The 12,344-nt window shown below is 43.2% G+C and overlaps 1 protein-coding gene across 1 annotated transcript; it reads left to right on the plus strand.

Moving 5' to 3' along the window:
* Nucleotides 1-10,744, plus strand: VAMP3 (vesicle associated membrane protein 3). Its single transcript, XM_034404798.3, has 5 exons — nucleotides 1-275; nucleotides 3,280-3,355; nucleotides 6,804-6,962; nucleotides 7,858-7,909; nucleotides 9,604-10,744. Coding segments are annotated over exons 1-5 (309 nt in total). The 5' UTR covers nucleotides 1-273; the 3' UTR covers nucleotides 9,624-10,744.
* Nucleotides 10,745-12,344: the final 1,600 nt, after the last annotated feature.

The following is a 12,344-nucleotide window of genomic DNA, read 5'->3' on the forward strand; positions in this document are numbered from 1 at the left end:
GGCATTTGGCTAGTTTGCGCATTTTTTTTTTTCTGAAATGGAAGTTTGCTCCGGGATTCCCTTTGCAGGGGGATTCCCCACGCGCGTGGACACACCTACAACACCCACACCCGCCCAGCGGAGGAGACTTCGCCCCCTTCCCTTCCCCGCCCCCACCCCCACAGGGAGGGGTTTTGCACGGCCCGCCCCGGACCCACCGCGCAAAAATCCCCGAAGCTGCAACTTCTCCTGTTCCTCCTCCGCCTGGTTCTAAGAAAAGCGACCTCCGCCGTCATGTGAGTCCCCTCCGAGGGTCTTGGGGAGGGGGCTGCTTTCGGAAGAAGAGATGGGGGGGGGCTCCTGCCGGCTTTTTCCCTTTTTTCCCCCTTTTTTGCAAGCTGCGGGGAAAAGTTCTCTTTGGAAATTCTCATTTGCAACCGGGCGCCCGCCGCTCTGCTCCGGCGCCCTCGGGTCTCCTTTCCTTCCACCCCCTCCCCAAAAAAACTCCTCGCCTCGGGGGTCTCCGGGGGTGGCTGGGTGGGTGAAGGGAAGCCGAGTTAGAAGGGACCTCGGGCGGGGAAAAGCTAGGCAGGGCCCTAGCCGGTGGGAGAAGGCCGAGACTTTTTGGACCCAATTTCTTGGCTATAAAGTTTAATCCGGAGCCAAGACTTTTTACCCAAATAGATCTGACTCCGGATCTGCTGCAACTACGGTTTTGTTTTGTTTTTTCCCCGAAAGAGTTTAGTTGCAACTTGGTTGCAACTTGGTTGCAACTAGTTGCAAACAGAAAAAGAAAAAAATAATCACCCCAGGGCGATGCCCATTTCCGGGACAGGCGGAGCTCCGACCGACTCCGGCGTTAAGAGCCCGGCCTGTTTCTGTTCCCCAAGGGGTGGAACCGAGAGCCCTGAACCGCTTTGGGGGTGGGGGTTAGGGGGCTCTGGGGGTGTCTGCTGGGCGAACCCCCCGGGGATGTTTTATCCCGGTTGGTAGCTCTACTAGGAGGTTTTTATACTTGGCAAACAAGGATGATCTCCAGGCTGGAATTGGGCTTCAGTCAGAATAGAGCTGGGAGGGACCTTGGAGGTCCTCTAGTCCAGCCCCCTGCTCAAGAAGAAGACCCTAGAGACTTTTTCAATCCCTCAATCAAAATAGAACTGGAAGGGACCTTGGAGGTCTTCTAGTCCAGCCCCCTGCTCAAGAAGAAGACCCTAGAGACTTTTTCAATCCCTCAATCAAAATAGAACTGGAAGGGACCTTGGAGGTCGTCTAGTCCAGCCCCCTGCTCAAGAAGAAGACCCTAGAGACTTTTTCAATCCCTCAATCAAAATAGAACTGGAAGGGACCTTGGAGGTCTTCTAGTCCAGCCCCCTGCTTAGCTAGGAAACCCTACACCACTTCAGACAAATGGTTATCCAACATCTTCTTAAAAACTTCCAGTGTTGGGGCATTCACAACTTCTGGTGGCAAGTCGTTCCACTGGTTAATTGTTCTCACTGTCAGGAAATTTCTCCTTAGTTCTAAGTTGCTTCTCTCCTTGATGAGTTTCCATCCGTTGCTTCTTGTCCTGCCTTCAGGTGCTTTGGAGAAGAGCTTGACTCCCTCTTCTTTGGGGCAGCCCCTGAGATACTGGGAGGATGCTATCATGTCTCCCCTAGTCCTTCTTTTCATCAGACTAGACATTATTATTATTATTATTATTATTATTATTATTATTATTATTATTATTATTATTATTATTATTATTATGGGCTGGCTTGATCCCGTCCTCTCAGTTTTAATTGATTCGGTTTTAATTTGGGTTGTTTTAAATTATTTGGGCCAAAATTATTTTATTGTTTTTAAATTGTTTTTTAAATTTTGTATACAATGTTTTATTTTGGCTGTGCACCGCCCTGAGTCCTGCGGGAGAAGGGCGGTATAGAAATAAAATAAATAATAATAATAATAATAATAATAATAATAATAATAATAATAATAATAATAATAAGAAGAAGAAGAAGAAGAAGAAGAAGAAGAAGAAGAAGAAGAAGAAGAAGAAGAAGAAGAAGAAGAAGAAGAAGAAGAAGAAGAAGAAGAAGAAGAAGAAAGTTCAATTTATATGCCGCCTTTCTCTGAAGACTCAGGGTGACATACCCAATTCTTGCAACCGTTCCTCATATGTTTTAGCCTCCGGACCTTTAATCATCTTTTTTCCAAAGTCCCAACCTCTTTTTTGTGCTCTATAAAGTGGCTCTATAAAGTGGCACTAATTCTTCGCGTGATGTTTCATTCATCGTATTTTATACAACCGAGGATCGTATTAGAACTTTTGGCTGCCGTTAAAACGGGGTTGGGCTAGATGACCTCCAATATCCCTTCCAACTCTGTATCTGTAAAGGTTAGGGTGGATAAAAATCAATGATTTTTTAAAAAAATAAATTAAAAAAATCAGATTTTTTTGATTTAAATCGGATTTTTTTTAAATTTTTATCGAATTTATTTTAATAAAAAACTTTCGGGGTAAAAATCTATCGTAAGATAGTTTTCTATTTAAGATACATAAATAATTTAGTTTATTCAGCATGAAATGGAGCTTAGTTATGTAGCATGAGGCTGTATATTCTGCAACACTGGGACTATCGGTCAGTCAACGGTGGGTCAAAGGGGTAGCAGAGATGACAGCTGCTCTTTAAAAATTATGATTTAAATCGAGTTGCTTTAAATCGAGCCTTTTTACTAGGGATTTAAATCATGATTTAAATTGTGATTTGGGCCAAATTTATATATATATATTAACTGTTTTTTAATATTTGTATTTCATGTTCTTAATTCTGGCTGTACACCGCCCTGAGTCCTCAGGGAGAAGGGCGGTATATAAATTGGAAATAAAATAAAAAATAAAATAAATCCACCCTGGTAAAGGTCATGATATTGTCTTGAGTCTGGCCGGATCTTTTTGGATCCGGAGCTTGTCTTCTGGGGTGTTGGCTGTTGCGGTCAGCTGCAAATGTCATCTGCAAATTTGATGAGTTTCCTTTCTAATGTCCTCATCGGAGTTATTTATGAAGATATTGAAGAGTACTGGGACTAAGACCTGACCTTGTGGTGCCCATTTTAATCACAAGCTGGATAAGTGACTGAAACTTCATTTTATTGGTGGCCTAAACGCAGGAAGCCATCCTAGGATTTTAAGCCCACCATATCTGAATGATGGTGGTGTGTGAATGGTGGTGTGGTAACCCAGATGAAGTATCTGGTGTTTATAAATGGCCGTCTGGCAATAAATAATCTGGCTTGTCTTTTTTTTTTCTTCTGCAGGTCTGGTGAGCCTGTATCCGGCTCTGCCTCTGGCAGCAACCGACGTCTCCAGCAGACTCAGAACCAAGTGGATGAGGTATGTATGGCCAGGTTCTTCAGAAGTAGGATGGTGGGTGAGCTTGGTGGTGAAGCTGCAGCACATTGGGAGTTGAGGACATTCCTGAAAAGGTCCATCAGTTGAAGGGCCCAACCTGTTGAGGATTTCCTGAAGGGCCCAACAAGTTGAGGATTTCCTGAAGGGTCCATCAGTTGAGGATTTCCTGAAGGGTCCAACAAGTTGAGGATTTCCTGAAGGGTCCATCAGTTGAGGATTTCCTGAAGGGTCCATCAGTTGAGGATTTCCTGAAGGGTCCATCAGTTGAGGATTTCCTGAAGGGTCCATCAGTTGGGTATTTCCTGAAGGGTCCATCAGTTGAGGATTTCCTGAAGGGTCCATCAGTTGAGGATTTCCTGAAAGGCCCAACCAATTGAGGATTTCCTGAAGGGCCCAACCAGTTGAGGATTTCCTGAAGGGTCCATCAGTTGAGGATTTCCTGAAGGGTCCATCAGTTGAGGATTTCCTGAAGGGTCCATCAGTTGAGGATTTCCTGAAGGGCCCAACAAGTTGAGGATTTCCTGAAGGGTCCATCAGTTGAGGATTTCCTGAAGGGTCCATCAGTTGAGGATTTCCTGAAGGGCCCAACAAGTTGAGGATTTCCTGAAGGGTCCATCAGTTGAGGATTTCCTGAAGGGTCCATCAGTTGAGGATTTCCTGAAGGGTCCATCAGTTGAGGATTTCCTGAAGGGTCCATCAGTTGAGGATTTCCTGAAAGGCCCAACCAGTTGAGGATTTCCTGAAGGGCCCAACAAGTTGAGGATTTCCTGCAGGGTCCATCAGTTGAGGATTTCCTGAAGGGTCCATCAGTTGAGGATTTCCTGAAGGGCCCAACAAGTTGAGGATTTCCTGAAGGGTCCATCAGTTGAGGATTTCCTGAAGGGTCCATCAGTTGAGGATTTCCTGAAAGGCCCAACCAGTTGAGGATTTCCTGAAGGGTCCATCAGTTGAGGATTTCCTGAAGGGTCCATCAGTTGAGGATTTCCTGAAAGGCCCAACCAGTTGAGGATTTCCTGAAGGGTCCATCAGTTGAGGATTTCCTGAAAGGCCCAACCAGTTGAGGATTTCCTGAAGGGTCCATCAGTTGAGGATTTCCTGAAGGGTCCATCAGTTGAGGATTTCCTGAAGGGTCCATCAGTTGAGGATTTCCTGAAGGGCCCAACAAGTTGAGGATTTCCTGAAGGGTCCATCAGTTGAGGATTTCCTGAAGGGTCCATCAGTTGAGGATTTCCTGAAGGGCCCAACAAGTTGAGGATTTCCTGAAGGGTCCATCAGTTGAGGATTTCCTGAAGGGTCCATCAGTTGAGGATTTCCTGAAGGGTCCATCAGTTGAGGATTTCCTGAAGGGTCCATCAGTTGAGGATTTCCTGAAGGGTCCATCAGTTGAGGATTTCCTGAAAGGCCCAACCAGTTGAGGATTTCCTGAAGGGCCCAACAAGTTGAGGATTTCCTGCAGGGTCCATCAGTTGAGGATTTCCTGAAGGGTCCATCAGTTGAGGATTTCCTGAAGGGCCCAACAAGTTGAGGATTTCCTGAAGGGTCCATCAGTTGAGGATTTCCTGAAGGGTCCATCAGTTGAGGATTTCCTGAAAGGCCCAACCAGTTGAGGATTTCCTGAAGGGTCCATCAGTTGAGGATTTCCTGAAGGGTCCATCAGTTGAGGATTTCCTGAAAGGCCCAACCAGTTGAGGATTTCCTGAAGGGTCCATCAGTTGAGGATTTCCTGAAGGGTCCATCAGTTGAGGATTTCCTGAAAGGCCCAACCAGTTGAGGATTTCCTGAAGGGCCCAACAAGTTGACGATTTCCTGCAGGGTCCATCAGTTGAGGACTTCCTGAAGGGTCCATCAGTTGAGGATTTCCTGAAGGGTCCATCAGTTAACAGTAACCCAAGTTGGAAGGGACCTTGGAGGTCATCTAGTCCAACCCCCTGCTCATGCAGGAGACCTGTGCTGGGGATTTGAACCACCGAACTGTCGACCTTTCTGATCGACAAGCTCAGCATCTTAGCCACTTGAAAGGCCCAACCAGTCGAAGACCTTCCTAAAAGGTCCATCAGTTGAAGGGCTCAACCAGTTGAGTTCTAGTCCAACCCTCTGCTCAAGTTCAAGACTTCAGTCCATTTCAGTCAATCCATCAGAATGGAGCTAGAAGGGAGCTTGGAGGTCTCCTTGTCCAACTCCTTACTCCAGCAGGAAACCCTAGGCCATTTCTATCAACTCATGCAAAAACCTCCGGCGATGGAGCAACCCACACCTTCTGGTGGCAAGCTGTTCCACTGGTTAATTGTCCTCACCGTCAGGAAGCTTCTCCTGAGTTCCAGGTTGCTTCTCTCCTTGATGAGTTTCCATCTGTTTTTCCCTTGTCCTTGTTTCTTTTCTTTTTCTTTTTTTGAAAAAAAAGTATTTTATTTTATTTCTTATAAACATCGTAAATGTGCATTCTCTTATCCATTTGTTGATCATACATATTACATACATTTTCTAAAGAAAAAAAAAGATTTTTTAATTATATTCGGGATTGCTCTTCTACCCTTTCTTCTCCCTTGTTTTATAACAATCCTTCTTCTCCTCCTTCTCTCTTTCCCTTCCCTCCCTTCTTCTATCCTTTTCTACTTTCTTCTTTCTTCCTCTCCTTCCTCTTCTCTCCTTTCCCCCACTCCTCCCCTCTTCCCCCCTTTCTAACCTTCTCTCCTACTCTTTTTTCCCTCCCTTTCTTCCTCTCCTTTTCCCTTTCTTCTGTTCCTCTCTCTCCTTCTCCCCTCCTATTTAACCCTCTACTCCTCTTTCCATTCTCTCTCCATTCTTGTATTTATTTTCGATTCAATATTTTCCATATTGGTATCCGAGCAACCCCCATTTTCTATTAATATATACTTTCTTTTCAATTTCTTTTCTATTTTACTAATTTCACACATAATTGTACATTTATACAGTAACATTTTTTTCCTTTTTCCCCCCACCATCCCCCTTTTTCATTTACACAGGTGTCATCAGAGTTTCTATTCCTTTTTTGTCTTCTCTCTCATTTACTTTTACACCGTCTAATTTATTAACCTGTCGTCTTTTATTCATATTTCTTTTCTAACCATGCATAAAATCGTCCCCATGTCTTGAATTACACCGATTCCTCTTTATCTTTTATTCTTAATGTTAGTCTGTTCATTTCTGCACAATCTACACTCTTCTTTATTACTTCACCTTCTGACGGGATTTTTTTTCTACCTTCCAATTTTGTGCGTATAGAATTAAAGCCAGAGATTTTTCTATTGGGTATTTTACCGGAGAGATATAGTAAAGAATATATGTATTCTTTACTATAGAGTAGAGTATTATATGTGTATAATTATCCTACTTGAGTCGGGGTTGGTCTGGAGGACCTCCGCGGTCCCTTTTAACCTTACGATCCTGTGTTCTAAACCTTTACTTCTAGGTGGTAGATATCATGAGGGTCAACGTCGACAAGGTTTTGGAGAGGGATCAGAAGCTGTCCGAGCTGGACGATCGGGCCGATGCCTTGCAAGCTGGAGCTGCTCAGTTCGAGACCAACGCGGCCAAGCTGAAGAGGAAATATTGGTGGAAGAACTGCAAGGTAAGGGAGCTTTTTGGGCTGGACTAGAAGACCTTCAGAGGTCCCTTCCAACTCTGTTATTCTATTCTAATTCTAATTTGTATTCTGTTATTTCTAATCTAATCTATTTTTTTCTGCATTCTATTCTGCATTCTATTCTATTCTGCGGGTTTTTTTTGTTTTTATTTTTGCTATTCTGTTCTGTTCTTCATTCTTCTGTTATTCTGTTCTGTTATATTCTACTCTAATTATTCTATTCTTTTCTCTATTCTGTATTATTTCTAATCTATTTTTCTGCATTCTATTCTATTCTGCATTTTTCTGCATTCTTCTGTTCTGCATTCTTCTGTCCTGTTCCACTGTAATCATTCTATTCTGTATTCTGTTTTATTCTATTCTATTCTGAATTCTATATATTTTATTCTATTCTGAATTCTATTTTATTCTATTTTGTATTCTATTCCGAATTCTATTCTATTCTATTTCTATTCTATTCTGAATTCTGTATTTTATTTTATTCTATTCTATTCTGTATTTTATTCTATTCTATTCTGAATTCTATATTTTATTCTATTCTGAATTCTATTTTATTCTATTCTATTCTGAATTCTATATATTTTATTCTATTCTGAATTCTATTTTATTCTATTCTGTATTCTATTCCGAATTCTATTCTATTCTATTTCTATTCTATTCTGAATTCTGTATTTTATTTTATTCTATTCTGAATTCTATTTTATTCTATTCTATTCTGTATTTTATTCTATTCTATTCTATTCTGTATTCTATTCTATTCTATTCTGAATTCTATATTCTATTCTGAAGTCTATATTTTATTCTATTCTGAATTCTATTTTATTCTATTCTATTCTGAATTTTGTTCTATTCATCATATTATTCTTTTCTCTTCTTGCAGATGTGGGTCATACTGGTTACCGTGGTGGTAGTCCTTCTCATCATTATCATTGGTAAGTATCTTAAAGCCCCCTGGCCAGAAGTACCGGTGGTCCTCATTTAGCGACTGCCTTGTTTAGCAACTGTCACAATAGTGGTAGAAAAGGACCTTGGTGAACCAATCCTCACATGTATGTCTTTCGCCGTTCCAGTTAGCAAAGGGCAGCTGTGGTAAGATCGTAAACTGCTTCATTTAATGACCGAGTTGCTTGTCCCTAAATTTGGTCACTAAACGAGGACTGCCAAACGGGGACTGCTTTTTCCTAGGCTGTTGCTGAAAAATAATTTGCATATATCTCATATATTTATTATTATTATTTATTATGAATGCCATCCTTACGTTGAGTGATGATTGAGGCTGTTTTTTTTACTTCTCTTTTTTTTCCCCTGCTGTGGGTTTTATACATTTGTGTATTGTGTATATTGTGAGTTGCTCAGAATCACAAACCTCGGCAACTTCCAAGATAACGTCAGTCTCCCATAATTCCCCAGGCTGCCTGCTAGCTTGGGAATTCTGGGAGTTGAAGTCCACATGTCTTGAAGCAAAAAAACAAACAAAAACAAAACGCATATAGAAATGGCTGTAGTTTATACTCTTAATTAAAAGTTTTAAAAGTTGAGGTTTGATCTTATTACCTGATTCTGCTACACCAAACGGAGTCGGACGTCAATGCATTTTTTTCTTTCTTTTCCTCCTTTGTTCTACATTTTCCCCTTCCCTTTTCCCTCCCCTATTTTTCCTGTTATTTACTTTTGAATTGTTGTATTTTTATATTATAAACAAATAAGGACGATAAAGAAAAATGTGCAACAGGGAATTTTTGCTTCCACCTCATCTAAAAGACAGACTGGTGAAAATTTATGGGAAAGCGATGAACAAGGAAAGCTGACATTTTTCATTATTTGAGGCGGGGTTTTTTTCCCCCAAGAATAACTGATGCCAAGATTAAAGGAGGCATTTTGATGGGTTCACAGCAGGGGTGAAATCCAGCAGGTTTCGACAGGTTCTGGAGAACCAGTAGCGGAAATTTTGAGCAGTTCGGAGAACCGGAAAATACCATCTCTGCCTGGCCCCAGAGTGGGGTGGGAATGGAGATTTTGCAATATCCTTCCCTCAGAAGTGGGGAGGGAATGGAGATTTTGCAGTATCCTTCCCTCAGAAGTGGGGAGGGAATGGAGATTTTGCAGTATCCTTCCCCTGGAGTGGGGTGGGATTGGAGATTTTGCAGTATCCTTCCCCTGCCACCCCCACCAAGCCACGCCCACTAAGCCACGCCCACAGAACCGGTAGTTAAAAAAAAAATTGGATTTCACCAACGGTTCCATCGTGACAAGCAGTTCAAAGATTTGTTAGCCAGGCCAGAGAAAATGGCCTTAAGGAATCTATTGGATTCCTTAAAATCTTGGAACCTGACACCATAATCACCAAAAGTTTTTCAGGAAGCAAAACATGTTTTTTTGTTTTTTTAAACTGTCCTCCACTGGAATCTTATTTGCAAAAAAACGTTTCGTTTGAAAATCTCTCTTCTATCAGTGTATTTACATTTGCAGAATAGCTGCAGCTCTACTATCCCCGTTATTGAAAAAGTAAATCAATGGCACGTAGAGATACATTAAATTTTAATTTTTTTTAAAAAAAGTCGTGTTTAAAAGCTATCGTACGCTATTGTTTTTTTTGGCTCATCTTTCTTTCTTTCTTTCTTTGCAGTTTGGAGTGTGTATGGGTGACCAAGCAGAAGATTAAAATCCCGTTCAAAACCTCCCAAATTCTTCCATTTTCACCTGCTTTGTTGCCAAGCTTTCGTAAAGGATGCACGAATTATTTTATCCTGGACTGCTGTGTTTATAACTCTTTATAGTTTGAGTGACCGGACAGTTCCAGAAGCAGCGTGCAAACTGGAGAAGGAAACAACTACACGCCTCCTATCTTGATCATGTATTAAAATTTGCTATTTCTCGGACAAATCCATATTATTCCTCTCGCACTTAGACTGTTAGAAATAGAGAATCGGTTGATACTTCTGCTTTCCTAAAATTAATCTTTTTTTTTTTCTTTTTATAATACCACAATTGTGACATAAACCACCACCACGGTGCCTTCATTAAATCACCGCAATTTATCGAGCAGACTATCAAGTGCGAACACTACTCTTTTTTTTTAAGCCTCTTGCAAAGATTTGCACATTTGGGGCACTTAAAATGGAAGTCTTTTGGATGCAAATCTAGTTGGGTGCAGAAGGAGCAATTGTGGGTTTTTTTCCAACACAATTGCAAGCCAAAATAATTATCACCATCACAATGGCTTTTCGGAAGAATTTTGACTTTTTTTTTTTTTTTGGCAACCGTCGTTCTACATTGCCGATTTAGTAATTCTGTGAACGAGGCTTATTTTTCTATCGATCAAATCATCTTTGTGACTCACTCACTCTTTCATTTTTGTATTGGTCCTGTCGGTTTAGCACCCCACCCCACCCCAAATAGCCCCAAATAACAGCTGACAAATAACATGAATTATTCCAGCTGTCTCAACGGATTGTTTTTCTACTTGCCTGCAAAAATCTGGTTATATTTCTGGGGGTGGGGGGGTGTTATTTCAATACTTTTGTATAGCTTGAAAAACGTCATGATTTGGAAACGCCGGAAAATAGGTTTTCCTGTCTGGGAAATTGTACTCGTTAACTGTAATTTTTCCTACTCAATCCTTAACCAGACTTGAATAGCTATGTTTGTCTGCTACTAACAAGCAATCTTGGTTTGTTATCAGCCGGGCAGCCAAGATTTCCAACAGGCCGGTGGGTCAAACGGCTGAACTTTTTATTGTAGCTATTTAATAAAAGAGTGATTGTCAATCCCGTTTGGTGTTTTGCAATTCTTGTGGAGTCCGGTTGTCCTTGCAGGAGTCATAAATAGAAAAAAAAAAAAAAGAGCTTAGAAAACATTGCACAAACTAGCAAGAGCTGGGGGGGGGGGAAAAACTATGGAGTCCTAATCCTCAATCAGAATAGAGATGGGACCTTGGAGGTCTCCTAGTCCAACCCCCTGCTCAAGCAGGAGGTCCTAGACCCGTGATGGCGAACCTATAACATGCGTGCCACCTGTGGCCATATTGGTGGGCACGCGAGCGTTGCCTTAGCTCCAGCACACACACGCTTTGGGCCCACCGGAAGTGTTTCCAGCCTCCGGAGTGATGGGGAAGGCTGTTTTTGCCCTCCCCAGGCTCCTAGAAAGTCTCTGGAGCCTGGGGAGGGCAAAAAAAAAATGGGCCTACCGGCCCCACCAGGCCATCACATGCCAAAAGCAGTGGGAGCATAGGAGGAGTTGCGCGCACATCCGTGGGGGGGGGCAGGGCCCATAGAATTACGGGTGTGGCCACGCGCCCGTGCGACCACCCCACACTCCCCCAGTTTTTTGGCACGCGATGGCAAAAAGGTGAGCCATCACTGCCTTACACCATTCCAATCGATCAGAATAAAACTGGAAGGGATATTTAAGAAAGAGACCGGACAACTTTTTGTCTGAAATGGTCGAAAGTCTCCTGTTCGAGCCGGGGGGGTGGGGTTGGACTAGAAGACCTCTGAGGTCCCCTCCAGCTTCTTATTCTCTCCTGAAATCTTCACCGACCTGTCTGGTCGTCTACGGGGGAAACGCAGCTCAACGAAGAGGGTGGACGGATGCACGGCGCTCTCCAATGTCGGCCCCCAGCTGCTCTCTGGAGCTCCCCCGCTCAAATCGAGGAAGAGTGGCAGCATCCTCCTACCTTCCAAGCTGACCGTCCTACCGGCACTCTTTTACACACTACACATACACACCCTTCCAAGGGTCATTTTGGACCTGTTACACAACGGCCCCTTTATTCGGCGTTCTTGAGATAACATCCACCGTGGGCGGCTTGTTCGAAATAAGCAGCCGCAAGAAATTAGATGAAGCCATTAAACGATGACTCACTCGTTCGATCGGATGGCAGAGATGGCATCGCTTAGCTCTCTCCCTCCGGCCGGCCGAACGATGATGGATCGGCTGGTTGACCGATTGCCAGGAAGGTTCTCGAATGGTCTAGCGGCCCCTCAAGATGGGATAGGGAGTCCCTTGTATGGGACCCTCTGGAAGGGAGGTGGCCAACCCTTGGCAAAGGGGGTCGGCTGGTATCAAGGATGCTTGCTGGGAGTCACTGCTGCTGACGGGGTTCTCAGCTCAAGAACGGAAGTTTGGTCTAGTAGTTAAGACACCAGACTAGGAACCAGGTGAGTTCTAGTTCTGCCCTTAGGCGTGAAAGCCTGCCAGGTGACTTCGAGCCAATGGCCAGGAGACTGGGAGTTCTAGTCCTGCCTTAGGCATGAAAGCCAGCTGGGTGACTTTCACCGAGAGATGGGGAGTTATAGTTCTGTTTTAGGCATGAAAGCTTGCCAGTGACTTTGAGCCAATGGCCAGGAGACTGGGAGTTCTAGTCCT

Source organism: Pantherophis guttatus, chromosome 15, assembly GCF_059756535.1.
Source record: "Pantherophis guttatus breed Tessera chromosome 15, ASM5975653v1, whole genome shotgun sequence".
Lineage (NCBI taxonomy): Eukaryota > Metazoa > Chordata > Lepidosauria > Squamata > Colubridae > Pantherophis > Pantherophis guttatus.